At 41.2% G+C, this 15,333-nt stretch overlaps 1 protein-coding gene across 1 annotated transcript in view; it reads left to right on the top strand.

Annotated features, from left to right (window-relative positions):
- The window catches only part of SEL1L2 (SEL1L2 ERAD E3 ligase adaptor subunit), a 100,009-nt gene extending 91,307 nt beyond the window's left edge, over positions 1-8,702 (top strand). Inside the window, exons 17-18 of the mRNA XM_021078250.1 lie at positions 6,203-6,331; positions 6,460-8,702. Coding sequence (XP_020933909.1) covers positions 6,203-6,331; positions 6,460-6,579 — 249 coding nt within the window. The 3' untranslated portion in view covers positions 6,580-8,702. The remainder of the gene's footprint in view (positions 1-6,202; positions 6,332-6,459) is intronic.

The raw sequence follows: 15,333 nt of genomic DNA, 5'->3' as shown, positions 1-15,333 counted from the left end.
TAGGCTTTCACAGCACCCAAGTCATCCAGTAATTACAGATTCCTTCAGCCAGGCTCTCCACAATCCTCTTTAGTAGTTGAAACTCATGCAAACCAGTAGGAAAGATGAGCCCAACATCATTGCCAGGATTTCTCTGAGAATCAGAAAAGATTTTGGTAAACTCTGGAACTAAGCCCTCTGGAAGAAGGGAGTAAGGCAAATATTGACTCTTGGTAAAATCAGTGTACAAGTATGGGTTGTTATTTTTCTCCTCTGTTTTTAGGAGCCGATTTAGGGACTAGGGTGAGGTAGGTGAATGATCCTAACAGCTTCACTGAGAAACATCTCATTCCCCAATGTCTGACTTAAGCTTTCTTAAACCGTGGGCTAGGACTGACTACACCATTGTTTTGGAGACACAAAATAATACTTGAGGAGAAACTGAGAGATGACCTGAACTGATTTAGAAACAAAAGCGCTCAGCTCACAGGTTGTTATGAAACTCCTTCTCAATTTATAATTAGTTCAGAAGTACTTCAGAAATTACACCATGAAAAAAACCTGTTGCCATCGTCTTCTGCCCATTCCTTCTGTTCTCATCCTGGGTCAGACCAGAATTTCTACTTGTTGTGATGGCTTGTTGTAATGGCTTCTCAGGTCTCCCATTCCTAGTGTTCTGCCTTGAACTCTGGTGACGAAAGCTCTATCCACCAAAGATTTGTAATTCCCAGTGCACAGAAAGGACTTGTTGCTGGAATGAGTCTCCTGGTCAGAGACTATACTTCCCAGCTCCCTTCACATCCGTTTGACTAGTGCTCACCAAAGAAATGGAAGTAATAGGAAAGAGAGTCATTTCTGGGCCAAGGCAGCTAAGAAGTAGGTGGAGAATCTCTCAAAGGCTCTAGGGGATGGCAGAATAAACAAAATTTACCGCCAACCAGGAATATACACACTGTATCGCTGAATGTATTAAACCACTGAAATGTGGAGGAGTATTTGCTGCAGATGTTAGCATTACTTTAGTCAACACGTAATATAGCTAACAAAGCCCCATCAGGTTATTCTTGATAAAGTACAACTCACATACTGTTGCCCCTCCACCTTACTTCCCCCCAAAACTTGCACACACATGCCTGCACACAAATGTAAGCAAACACAAAAATAAAAGAATCTTACTGGTTTTCTATTGCCTAATGAAATCCAAACTTCTTACCCTGGCATTCAAAACCCTCTTTGACCTAACCCACCTTGATAATAATGACCTGATATGCCACTTTTTTCCTATATATCTTTTTTTTATAGTGATTTTTATTTTTTCCATTATAGCTGGTTTATAGTGTTCTGTCAATTTTCTACTGTACAGCAAGGTGATCCAATTACATATACACGTATACATTCTTTTTTACTATCTTTTAAGCTACTTTTCCTTTCCTCCCAAGATCTTGAACTGCACCCTCATGATCTTAGGTCTCATCATCCCATATGCTGGAATGATCTTCAGTTTTGCCCATTGAAGACCAATCCATTTTTCAAAGAATAGTTCCAATAGCATCTCCTCTGTGAACTCTTCAATGAAATCCTAGACTTAAAAGATATATGCTTCTAATCTACCGTGGTAGGTTGCTTTTCTTCATTATTTACTCATATATTTATCAAGTCCTTGTTTTGTGTCAAGAAGCACTGTGTGTAGGTCTGAGGATACAAGAAGACACCTTTCAAAGATTTCATAGTCTACTGTGGAAGAGACATGCCCATAGCTGTAGTGAAAGCCTGAAATGACAGCATATATGCACACACAAGTGAAACACTATCAACTTGTTAAAGAGGAAACAATCCAGGCAGAGGAATTGGTACTGGAGGTCCTGTTCAAAAATGTTTTTGTTAACATAGAGTTTAAGAAACATATGATACTCTTTATTTTTTTCGTTGTTTTTTGTTATGTTTTTGTTTTTGTTTTGTTCTGATCCTCTTTTTAAAATGGAAGAGAACATGTATGTTTCAAGATAACGATTAAAAATCTATCTAAATTAAGATGAAAGATTCAAAAAAACGCAAAAGGTAAAAGGAAATTATCCTTTGGAAATGAATTTTTCAATATATATATAGTTAGAGCCATTAGATAACATATTTTTTGGATCCTGCAGGGAAGACAAAACCACATGTACTGAATAAATTATAAATAAATCTGTCAAAAGTAAAAGTAATTATGGCACAAAGCATTTTTTATTTCTCATTTGTCTGGTCTGACCACCTATGGAGTGTTAGAGCTGAAGATTTAAATACCAGAATAGAATTATTTTCTGGAAAGGCCAAGTTAAAGTTAGAGATTAAAATGGCCTTCTCAGAAGTATAACAGGACAGAATATACATCTTTTAGAAATGCTCATAACCTTTCTTGAAATAAATATCTATTATCTAATGAAATAATCAGAAATGTGCCAAAACCTTGTGTGTATAGCTTTGTTAGAGAAAAAACCCTACAACCAGAATACTCCAAAATAGAGGACAGGTATATAAACTATTGTGTGGTAGTATACTATTCCACCACACGTAGGATTTTATGGCCTAGTGGCTGAGTGAGCAGGCTAGAAGCAGACTATCTGGGAATCTCAGTTCTGCCACTTAACAAGACATATGAATTTGGGTAAGTGACTTAACTTCTCTGTGCCTCAGTTTCTTCATCTTTAAAACAGATATTATCTGCTCTATAGAATTGTCATGAGTTTTAAATAAACAACAGTGGCGACTGTCACACAATAAATATTTAATAACTATTAGCCATTATTATTAAATACTGTGCAACCATTAAAAATAAAAATATTATAGACCAAAGGAATATCTTAGGACATGGTATATTGTTAGCTTAAGAAAACAGTAGATAAAATGTCATGCAGAGTGAAAAATTCCTAAATTAAAAGTATGTACATATGAATATATATATAAATGCTGGAATGCTGGAAGGATGTATATGAAATAGTAGTTACCGCTGTACAGTGAGATTGTAGGTGTTTTTTTTTCCTTATTTTTTCACCTCTATAGTTTCAAAGTTTTCTCTAATTTATATATACTTATAATAAGAAGACAAGAATGAATTATTTAAAAAAACCACTTCTGTCCCAGTATAAGAAATTTTTGATGACACCCAAAGATTCAGGGCTGGAAAACTCCTGCATCATGTAATTGAGCAGTTTTCATAAACCATATACTTTATTCCTGGAGAATTCTGGATCTTTGCGTTACAAGCAGCTTTTGCACATGTGAACACTGGGCAGTACTTTGGCGCACCTGACATTTTGGTTAGGAACATTTAACAGTCTGTAGATAGGCTTACATAATCTCCTAAATCATTGAATTTAAAGCAAAGTAAGCTCAAATGTGCCACAAAAAAGTTAAATGTAAATGGAGTAGGTGTGCCATGGACTTATTTAATGAACGCTAGCCATCATCGAAGCACTATTTATCAAAGGGAAATTTTTTTGTGTCAACTATTTGGTGGTTTTTTGTTTTTTTTTTTTTTTAACTAGGAACAAGAACAAGAGTCTCTTCTAGAGTCTAGTAATAAAATTTTCTTTTATATAGGTTGCCCTAATTATCCAGAAGGGTTCAGGAGTTTCTTTCTCCGGGAATTTTAAAGACAGACTTTCCCATCCCACCCCATGTGCACTGCGTATCGTGAGGCCGCCTTAGCCAGGAAAGAGCTCATCCCACCTTGAACAGTACTTCTCTGCTATTTTTTATGATAAGCTAAGCGACTGAATTGTGATGTTTGTGCCTCAAGAAATAATAACTATTGCTTGCTTCAAATAAGAATGGAGTGCCTGAAATATTGCCAAAGGCTACCTTTCCCTGAACATCCCATTCAAGTCAACGTGCCTTTCACGTGGGGGGTCGGGGGGGTGACACCACTGTTGTACTCTGCAGGTGCCTTCAAATGAACACCCGCTGAATTTGTTGGAATTAGAGACAAATTAGAGATTTTACAACATTCATTTTCTCTGTTGCCAGGAAGAGTTGTTCAGAACAGTCTCCTGGATTTTAAGTATTTTAAGCAAGCATTATTTCTCTTTCTCAAACAAATAAGTTTACCAGTCCACAGAGCTTTGGAAAAAATTAAGAAATGCGCAGAGAAGACACCACCTAGGAAATGGGTTTAGCAGGGATCTCAAGGATTCACAACTATAGAATCTTGTGTAATGGAGGTCTGGGAAGTGGAGAGGAAAGGCAGACAGATATGACCACAATTTGTGAAAAATCCCTCTTCTTCCTCTTTTTTTGAAAATAATCCACAGGCACCCAAGCAAAGTACAGTTCTGGAACTGGCCCAGGGCACTTCAGACTTTAAAAGCAACTCAGCCTTGTTGTTACTCTTTCTGGGAAAACAAAGCAAATATAAAGCAAATGAATACAAACTATAAATAGGTGAAAATTAAATCTACCATGGCATAATCTATTGGGAAAAAAGTTCCTAAAAATATAGTGTGTCGTTTATAGAATCAAATTCCAGCCTCAGGGAGTTCTTGTTGTGGCTCCGCAGGTTAAGGGCCTGATGTGGTCTACATGTGGATTTGATCCCTGGCCTCCCTCAGTGGGTTAAGGAGCCATTGCTGCTGAAAGTTGAGGCATAGGTCATGGATGCACCTTAGATCTGGTGAGGCCATGGCTGTGGCATAGGCCAAAGCTGCAGCTCCAATTTGACCCTTCCATATACTGCAGGTGCAACCAGAGAAAGAAAAAAAAATTCCAGCCTGTAAACCAAAATAGTTTATTTACTCATTTTATTTTTTATTTATTTTATTTTTATTTTTTTATTTTTAGGGCATATGGAAGTTCCCAGGCTAGGGGTCTAATCGGAGCTATAGCTGCCAGCCTACACTGCAGCTACAGCCACAGCAACTTGGGATCTTAGCCACATCTGCTGACTACACCACAGCTCATGGCAACACCGATCCTTAACCCACTGAGTGGAGGCCAGGTATCGAACCTGCAACCTCATGGTTCCTAGTCAGATTCATTTCCCACTGAGCCACAACGGGAACTCCTATTCACTCATTTTGTAAGTATCATCAAAGACTTAACATACACTCAGCAATTCTTAAGCACTGGAAATTCCAGAGTAAACAGGCAGTGCAAGCCCTAGTCTTCAAGGATCTGAAAACAGGCAATGAATAAACAAATTCCATAACTTCAGGCATGATACGTACTATGAAGAAAAGTAGGAATTTTAAATGCTTGTCCCTATCTGTATTGCTACTTGCTTTGGGAACTGTACTGTTAGTGTCTGTTCTCCTGCCCCTTTAACTGGAATCATACCTAAAATCTGGTCCAGTGATATCCAAGAAGCTGTTTTGGAGACTGTATTGGTTTTCTGTGGCTGCTCTAACAAATTACCACAAATTGGAGCTCCTGTCGTGGCACAACAGAAACGAATCCACCTAGAAACCATGAGGTTGCAGGTTCAATACCTGGCCTCGCTCAGTGGGTTAAGGATCTGGCGTTGCCATGAGCTGTGGTGTAGGTTTCAGACACGGCTTGAATGTGATGTGGCTATGACTGTGGCATAGGCTGGCAGCTGTAGCTCCGATTAGACCCCTAGGCAAAAAAAAAAAAAAAAAAAATTTACCACAAATTCAGTGCCTTATAACAACACACATTTATCTCACAGTTTCTGCGGGTGATAAATCTAGGTGAGCTTGACCTGTTCCTCTGCGTAGGGTCTCACAGGCTGAAATCAAGGCTGTGTTTCTTTCTGGGAGTTCTGGGAAGAATCTGCTTTCAAGCTCATTCAGGTTGTTGCCGAAATTCAGTTGCTTGTGCTCATAGGACTGAAGGTCCCATTTGCTTGCTGGCTGTTCACATCCCTTCTCCTGTCCATGTGGCCCCTCCAGCACCAGCAAGTTGAGTCCTTCCCATGCCTGAAATCTCTGACTTCTCCTCTGTCCCATCTCTCTGCCTTTCTCTTGTGCTCTATGAGAAAACTCAGTGTTCAAGAGTCCATGTGGTTACACTGAGTCCACCAGGTCATCCAGGACCATCTCCTTGTCTTAAGGTTTGGAACTTTAATTACATTTGCAAAATTTGCCATTGTAACATAACATATTAACAGGTTCTAAGGATTAGGGTGTGAACATCCTGGGGGAGGAGGGAAGAGCGTTCAACCTACCGAAGATATTTAATTATTCCTAAAGAATCTGCACCTAATGAGCGTGGGCTGTTCTATTTCTAGGACATTCACCTGGCCAGGAGGTTATATGATATGGCTGCTCAAACAAGTCCAGATGCTCACATACCTGTGTTCTTTGCCCTCATGAAACTGGAAACCGTGCATTTGCTCCGAGATATCCTGTTTTTTAATGTAAGTTTTTTGCAAGTAAGTCGCAAATCCAATGAGCAACTCCTGGGTGGTGAGATGGAGGGAGATGATGGCTCTGAATGAAGTGGGAGGCCCGGATTTATTTTTGACAGATTGTCCCTTGCCAACAGTTTACAATGAGATGGAAATGGATGAAACTGGACAACACCCTTGGACCATACTGGGATTTATTTGTGATTGGCCTAATTGTTGCTGTGCTGATCTTCTTGCTTAGAAATCGCTACGGGTAGGATTTGGACCATAATAAGACCTGCTCATGGGAACCAGTTCACTTCAAGTTATCATCATTCAATAAAAAATGTCCCTGTCAGACTCAAGAGTCAGCCGCTGATTTCCCTGCTGATAGGCCTGTGATGGAAAATGGACAAAGGTTGGAACCTATCCTCTGAGAAACCACTTCAGACCTCCTGCCTAGTTGAGATGACCAGTTGCAGGAGAAGGGGTTGCTGGAGACCAATCAACTAAGATTTCCTTACAAATATGTCATCTTGGTGATCAAGTCCTGAGTGAGGGATCAAGACCACCCATTTTCATGTGGTTATAACAACCTGTCCCCTTTAGAGAGGACTAATGGGTTTCTTGGCTCCTACAAACATAGTGAAGTTGAGAGGAGGGGAAGTGCAGGGAGGGCAAGAACACAGATCCCTCAGAATCTGATAAAGGCAAAAATTACAAACAGAGCCTTTGTCTTATAGGGATGAGCTGATGATCACACTGTAGCTCTAATGAGCAAAGTTCCTCGTGGCATGCTGTGCCAGACGACCGACGTAGACTCCTGACGGGGGCCTCCTCTCAAAGCTCCCTGCGGTTGTATAGTGAGCAACACCATTTGCAAGTCCATCTCTTCCTTTCCTCATGGACCCTGGGGAATCCCCATTGGAGCACTCAGAGAGAGGGATGGTACCAGCCTCCTAGGACAGCCCCTACTGGGCCTAGGTGCCTATCTCCCCTTAGAGGGGAGGGCTGGGGCCCAAAGCTGGAGCAAGGGTGGGAGAGAAGAATGCAGGAAGCCCATGACTCTTGTCAAGGGCCAGGCTTGAATCTCACCTCTGCAACTCTTTAGCTATTTGACCTCAATGAGCCTCAGTTTCCTCATCTGCAAAATGAGAAGATCTTAGAGAGCTAGTCTGAGGATTAATGGAATAATGCGTGCAAAGGAATTATGACAGGGCCTGACATCTAAAATGAACTCCATAAATGATAACTTTTAATATTCTTCAAAAATGTATGGCATTTTGCTTGGAACATGGGAATAACTTAGTTGGTAACAAATCAGTGTGGTTCAGTGCCCTTTTTTTGGTAGGAAAAGATTATGCTTGCCTACTTGAAAACCCAAAGGAGGGTCAGAAAAAGAGTTAATTAATAACATTGATCATAAGCAGAAAGTAAAGTGAAATGGATTTGGAACCAAACAACCTAGGTTTGAGGTCCAGCTCTGTCCCTTAGTAGCTCTATGACTTTGGGCATAATTTGTCCAAATCTCAGTTTTTCCTCCATAAAGTGGGATTAATTCCTACCTGACTGGATTTGTGAGTTTCAATAAGCCTAAATTCATGGGTGCTTTATAAACACTGTACACACACATACTAGCCACAGTCATTTACTTGGCTATCAACTATCCAGGCCTGTCTGAAGTCCGAGTGTTTAGGATTTCCTGGACACAATCCCTGACTTACTAGAGTGTTCCAAGTCCAAAGGAAGCTAATTTGCAAACTTGAAAGGAAGTTTGCAAACATAAAAGGAAGGAGCAGGCATCCAAGCCTCAGGTCAGAGCCTAACAGGAAGGCCAGCCATTGTGACATCTCATGGATGTCTGGTATGTGAGCACATCAGAGACAGGAATGTCCAAAGAGGGGGATTGTGGAAGATAAAGTCAGGTCCCCAAGACTGGGTGAAAAATGAGCTCCTTTTCAGTAAAGTTTGTGAAAATGGCGGCAGGCAGGGCAGAAAGGGAGACTACTCGGCTTGCTGTGTAGGGTGAAGCATTACCTGAGATAGAGGAGTGAGCGCAGCGCCAGCTTATCCATTTCCCATTTCAACTCATTGTTCCAAGGAAGTGTGAGCCAAAGGCTTTGAAAACACAAGTGGTTTAGAGTGTTTGCATCCTTCAACTGTCCATCTCTGGGCTGCTCCTCCAAGAGCAGCTGCTACCACCACTGCATGGACTGTAATGGACTTGGCATCTGCCCACACCTGAGCAGCTGAGTGGGGACTGAATGCTGATCAGTGTGCACTGTTCTGCACAGCGCCTTCGCATACATGTCTCAATCAGAGAACTCTGGGTTGCAATAAAATACACCCAGAGTTCCCATTGTGGCGAAGTGGAAGCGAATCTGACTAGTATCCACAAGGTTGCGGGTTTGATCCCTGGCCTCACTCAGTGGGTTGGGGATCCGGCATCGTTGTGAGCTGTGTAGGTCACAGATGCTGCTTGGATCCTGTGTTACTACAGCTGTGGTATAGGCCGACAGCTGTAGCTCCGATTCTAGCCCTAGCCTGGGAACTTCTGTATGTCGAGGGTTCGGCCCTAAAAAGCAAAAAAAAAAAAAGAAGAAGAAAGAAAATACACCCTGTCAGCTATTCCCTGTGGTCTCCAGCCAGCCCAGCCGCAAGCCTTGTGAGGGCAGCTAGGCCTTGTCCTCTCTAAGTATCCAGGGCCTCCTACAGAATAGGTGCTCACAAGTACTGAGTGACCAACTTGCCCACATCCGCACTCCTCACCCCCAAGCCAGTCTGACAACCCCTCCTCTCAACAAGAGCCTGTCACAAAGTGCACAATGACTGACGGTTTTATACCCCACACTGGTCCTTCAAAGTTCTTGACTCCAGCACAAGGGAGTTTAGAATGGAGTTGATCTGTGATTCATAATTTTCTCTCCTTGGGGAAAGCTGATGCCCTGGAGGGGGGTCTACAGCTTTTAAAACTCCTGATGCCAAATTAAACAAGTCTCTGGGAGTGGGAGTCAGGCAGCAGAGCCCAGGTCAAGGTCTGCTGCAACCTGCAACACTGAACTGTGCTCTAAACAAATTCAGTGTAAGAGGGTGACTGAGTTTTGCAAAAAACTCAGTATCCTTGGATGAAGAACCGTGCCAGGGGCATTCACCACTGTACTTCCTGGTGGCCGGGCCTTAGCTCTGCTGGGGTTGCATGAATGACATCAGACCTGCCACAGGTCGCTGGACAAGACTCTGGAACATATACCTTCTGGGCCTGTCTCTCCAAGACCAGCTAGTGACCTCAGGCAAATCAGCCTCTCTGTGGGATGCAGTTTCCTCAACTGCAAAATAAGATTTCTCTGATGTCTTACAGCTCAAAAGTTTTATAATTCCAATCCAGCCTCTCAGGTATAACATTAAGATCTATAACAAAAATGTCTTACAATCTTTCCATGTGTGACAAGAATAATTTTTTAGGCTGTGAGATTAGTTTAATTCTTAGCTTTTGTTCTTTTTTTTCTGCCACCTAATTTCATCCAGTACTTGTTCCTGTGTTTTGATATGGAAACTTTTTTGTAGTATATGCTTGTGTGAAATGAGTTATCCTAATTTGTCCATTAAACAGAAAATAATTTCTAAAAGGTAAAGTTTTTCTGAAAGAAATGTTCAATCTTCACCTAATAGAATATTAGAACAAATCTCTTATATTTGAGATTTGGATTTTGCTATAGAGGCAAAATGGCTGTCTGAGGTCCTGTTGCTTATTCTCTTTTTTTAAAAGGACGGTGATTTTAAGGGGTATCTGTTTATTAATCAATCTTCTTGTGTGAGCAAGAGGGAATTTTATGTAGGACAAGTGGTAAGCTAGCATCACAAGAGCAGTCAATAATTTATTCTTGAAAGCTTCTCTAAAATTCATTCTGTCTGGAATAATAATAGCTAGCATATCATGCTTATAATGTACCAGGCAGTGTTCTAACCAAATGTATTACTAACTCATTGGATCTTTGTGACTACCTTCCCCAAAGGATACGGTATATCGTCTTCCCTCTTTTCCAGAAGAGGAAAGTGGGGTCAAGCAACTTGCCCAAGGCACACAGCCAGAATGGCCAGGTCCAGAGTCTGCACTTTTAACTACTGCATTGGGCTGCCTTGAGCGTATGAAAGATTCTGAGAAGTCTTACGTGTAAGATCCAAATAACTTCGTGTGGCCCAGCTTTTCCAACCATACTGACCTCTGAAACTCTTCCTCCTCCCCTGCTCCAACTCCCACCTTCTCTTGGAGCTCCTACTAACACTGTAATTTGAGGGCTATTGCACCAGACATGTAAGTCATTTTATGAGGTTGGTTTTCTAAGCATAAGAAATAATTTTGGTGCCTCTGCTGGGCATCATTCTAATGCATCTAAGAATGGCGCATAGCAGCTGGGTAATTTACACAAGGTAAGCTGGTTAGTGGGGAAAGGGGAGTCAATGTGCAGGTCTGATTTCAGAACACATGCCCATCACTCCACCAGGCTATCTAATGACAACCGGACATCTTGCCTGAACTGGAGACCCACCGCTTCACAATATAACACCTAGTCATCTCTGATGCCGGCCCCAGTGGAGTTCTATTATTCTGTAGGAACAAGCCCTTCTCTGTTTCCCAGTCCAGTTGCCTCCTGCTCTCCATGTCCACCTGCTGTGTATCCACCAGGATAAGAGCCTAACCTTGAATCCCAACCAAGTGGCTGGTGCCCGGAATTCGAAGTATAATGTCCCCAGTGCCCAGTGCCTGTCTTTCCAGCGTCCTACCACTTGCTGGGCTCACAGGGGTCCCTCGTTGTTTGGGCCTTCCCTGTGGCTCACTGGACCCTAGTCACTGCTCAAGGATCTGAACACTTAGCTGAAAGGCAGAACCTGTGGACAGAAAACATCATATTAACTGCTAAAGGAGATGGAACTCACAAAAAGCCTGGTGGAGTGAATAGCACGTGCACGCATTCTGAAATCTGACTGATTATGCAAGTATCCCTCTTTTCCCAAATATCTTTTAATGTTCATTTCTTTTCTACACAGAAGCTAATCCATGGTTAAATTCTTTTATTTCATCCTTAAGGCATATTTACTGAGCTATAAAAACCTTAGTTTCAATATAAGCCATACTGTAATTGTTTCCACCTAGTGGATAAAAATGGTACTAAAAAGGTTTGAAAAGCATAACTTGCTTCATTGCTACTTTAGGAGGTACACCTTTCTCTAAGTGTTAGTTTTTATATTCATATCACAAAGCTACCCAAGTGTCTATGGGTAGCTTTCATCTCAACAAATCCTGCAGAAATTTTTTGTTTTAAACTGGAAGTTTTCATGTATATTGCCACCTCTGGAATTCTCTAGATCAACAACCTAGAATATAGCTAAGAACCAGGAAATAACCCAGGAAAAGCTTCCCAGAAGCCAAGAGATGTCCAGGTCCACACACTGAAGCCCTATTCGCCTGACAACTAAGAGAGCAGAGAAGAACTGGAACCCAGCACATGAGCCTCAGTGAGGATTTGTTAAGGAAACCAATGAAGCCTGAGCATTTTACTTCAAAGAACAGTCCTCACAGAACCTCCTTCCCCTTTCCTACCTCATACACCATCCCAGAAACCTTCCAATCCAAATTATTATTATTATTATTTTTTTTTTTTTTTTTTTTTTTTTTAGGGCAGAACCTACGGCATATGGAGGTTCCCAGGCTAGGCGTCTAATCAGAGCTGTAGCCGCCAGCCTACACCACAGCCACAGCCACGTGGGATCCTTCGACCTACACTACACCTGTGACCTACACCACAGCTGACGGCAATGCAGGATCCTTAACCCACTGAGCAAGGCCAAGGATCGAACCCGCAACCTCATGGTTCCTAGTCGGAATTGTGAACCACTGAGCCACAACGGGAACTCCTCCAATCCAAATTCTAATCTTACATTAGAAAGGGCAAGAAGAACTACTCAGAAAGTTCATTTTTGTCAAGCCATTAAGATTGACAGCCAGTAAGAAAGTGTTGGAAAAGGGTCAAATCACATCATTCTTGGGGCCAGTGTAGAACAAGCAATGCAGCACAGGTTGTGATAACAAATGTCAAGTTATAAAGAAAAAAAAAGTTGTGATAACAACTGTTGAGTTATAAAGAAATAGTTATATTCTATACACTGATTAAGAATGTAACGTATTTTGGGAGTTCCCATTGTGGCTCGGCGGAAGCGAATCTGACTAGCATCTATGAGGATACAGGTTCGATCCCTGGCCTCACTCAGCGGGTTTAGGATCTGGCATTGCCATGACCTGTGGTGTAGGTCACAGACGTGGCTCAGGTCTGGCATTGCTGTGGCGTAGGCCAGTGGCTACAACTCCGATTCGATCCCTAGCCTGGGAACCTCCACATGCCGCAAATGTGCCACTAGAAAGACCAAAAAAAAAAAAAAAAAAAGAAGACTATAGCATATTTTTGGAAATATTTTTGACAAGACATTTGAGTTCTGCTGCTTAAAAAGATGAGTCCTTAATCATTTGGAAAACACAGCTATTAGGAAAACTTAATTTCCTGAGATTTTCAAACAAAGCTTGATAGGGCAAGCAGATATTAACTAAAGAAATAATTATACTACTGTCACTCATGTTAAACAGGAATTGTCCTCAATTTGTTGTGTTAATTCCTCTTTATTTTTTTAAACCAGTGGATCTTCTTTTTGAGATAGCTCAAAGTAGATTCCTCCCCAGCCCCACCCCTCCGTCCATATATTCACTGTTGGCCTGAAATAAATGAAAGTTAGCATGCTTGGTAAGAAACATCAAAAACTCACAAAAAGATAAAGTGAAAGTACAAGCCTCCTTCCTGGTTTATGCCCACTTCCTACAAAGCCAACAGAAGTTCAAAACACCAGAACCAGCACAGACACTTTCCTCAGTCCCTTTCCTCAGCAATAACCACCAACAATTCTGTATGCAATCCTCTAAAAGAAATATTAGTGCAGAGTTCCCGTCATGGCTCAGCAAAAACAAATCTGACTGGTATCCACGAGGATGTGGGTTCTATCCCTGGTCTCGCTCAGTGGGTTGAGGATCCAGCTTTGCAGTGAGCTGTAGTATAGGTCAAAGATGCAGCTCGAATCCCGTGCTGCCATGGCTGTGGCGTAGGCCAGCAGCCGTAGCTCCAATTTGACCCCTAGCCTGGGAATTTCCATATGCCACATGTGCAGCCCTAAAAAGAAAAAAAATATATTAGTGCATATAAATATGTGTCATTTAGGAAACCCAGACAACCATGGAATGTGTCAGTTTCTCAGACATCAGTTTACACTTTAATATGTGGGGGATTTGGTGGTTATTCTGTCCCTTCAAATCTGAAAATTAAACTAAAAAATACTTCCTCAAATTCTGCTAAGTATTCTTTTCTTTTGTATTAAAAACAAAAAAATAAAACAATTGAGCTACCAAGAGCATCCTAATTTCTGATATCAATGATTGTCGTAACTAAAGAGAGCAGAAACAATCATTTCTTTTTCTTCTATAAAACATTGGTTTTTAACTATAATTTAGTCTTTGAAAGGGTACATTTTCCACATAATTTAATTTGATTCAAAATGAAGCTGAATGTCTACCAAGTAAAACACAGCCCAACTCAGGGAGCTTGGTGCTTGGATGGCAGAGGGAAGGAAAGCAGGCAGGAGAGAGAGACACAGAGAGAAGCAAATCCCATAAGTCACCTAAGGCTGAGAGGGAGGCTGTGCTGTCACATGAAAAGGACAGCAAACGGCAGCGGCACTGACCGGTGAAGGCTCACTCTTGCGCGCTTCCCAGCTTTCTTCCTGCTGCCTCGTCATCACCTTCTTCCACCCACTCTACACTGCCCAAGCCGGACTGCTTCCACATCATTTTTTAAAATGATTTTTTTTTCCCCATGATAGTTGGTTTACAGTGTTCTGTCAGTTTTCTACTGTACAGCAAAGTGACCCAGTCACACATACATATATACATTCTTTTTCTCATGTTATCCTCCATCATGCTCCATCACAAGTGACTAGATATAGTTCCCAGTGCTATACAGCAGGATCTCATTGCTTATCCATTCCAAATGCAATAGTTTGCATCTATTAACCCCAGATTGCAAGTCCATCCCACTCCCTCCCCTCCCCTTGGCAACCACAAGTCTATTCTCCAATCCATGAGTTTCTTTTCTGATCCACATCATTTTGATCATGATAATGGGACAGTGGACTTGGATTATAATATCAGTGCCAAAGGCCCACAATGACAAAGCGCAATCAAAACAGCACTTTTCATCACTGTGCAGATACTTTACATGTGATTTTGCCTCTGTAATTCTTTAAAACATTCTCCTCTTACCTAAGGTAGTGTATAAAATGAGGGGGGTCTCACCCAGAGCATGGAGGTAAAAAAGAAATTATTAGAATTCTCATGTTTTTTTAAATAAAAAGGTGAGGAAGGATTCAATAAAAATAAACACTCTTCCAAAGTACAAAACTACATAGTAGTTCTAAAGAGGTTCAAAATCCTGTTCCTCTGCATGGCAAAGAAAAGAGTATCACAAATAATTCTGATTTAAGTATCTTAGAGTAGCTGTTATAAAAGTCTACATTTTAATTCTAAATGAGCCAGATCACTCAAGAACCTACCACCTTGTTCCTCCCCTCATCACTGCAGCTAACGTCCTCTCACCTAAATAACAAAAGATCAGAAGGAGAAAAAGGTACAGAATGTCGGCATGAGTAACATTTTTCCATCAAGTCAGGTATTTATAGAGGAAATGGATTTTTCAGAGAAGTATCTTCTTGCTTTCTGGCTGACTCTGCAAATAAGACATTCAAATGACTACATAACAGTATCCAAGTGAAAACAGAAACCATGTGAAATTGAAATGGTTACTAAAGATAGATGGAATGTTTAGCTACTCCAATTATTAGAAAAGTCTGATAGCAAATAGCTTATATATTGCTTCCTGCTTCAAAATGCAATAAATGTAGTTGTGAAAGTTACCCATGAGTGATGAAAAAGTCTGAAC

This window comes from Sus scrofa, chromosome 17 (genome assembly GCF_000003025.6).
Source record: "Sus scrofa isolate TJ Tabasco breed Duroc chromosome 17, Sscrofa11.1, whole genome shotgun sequence".
Classification (NCBI taxonomy): domain Eukaryota; kingdom Metazoa; phylum Chordata; class Mammalia; order Artiodactyla; family Suidae; genus Sus; species Sus scrofa.
This window is presented reverse-complemented; position numbering and strand designations above follow the sequence as displayed.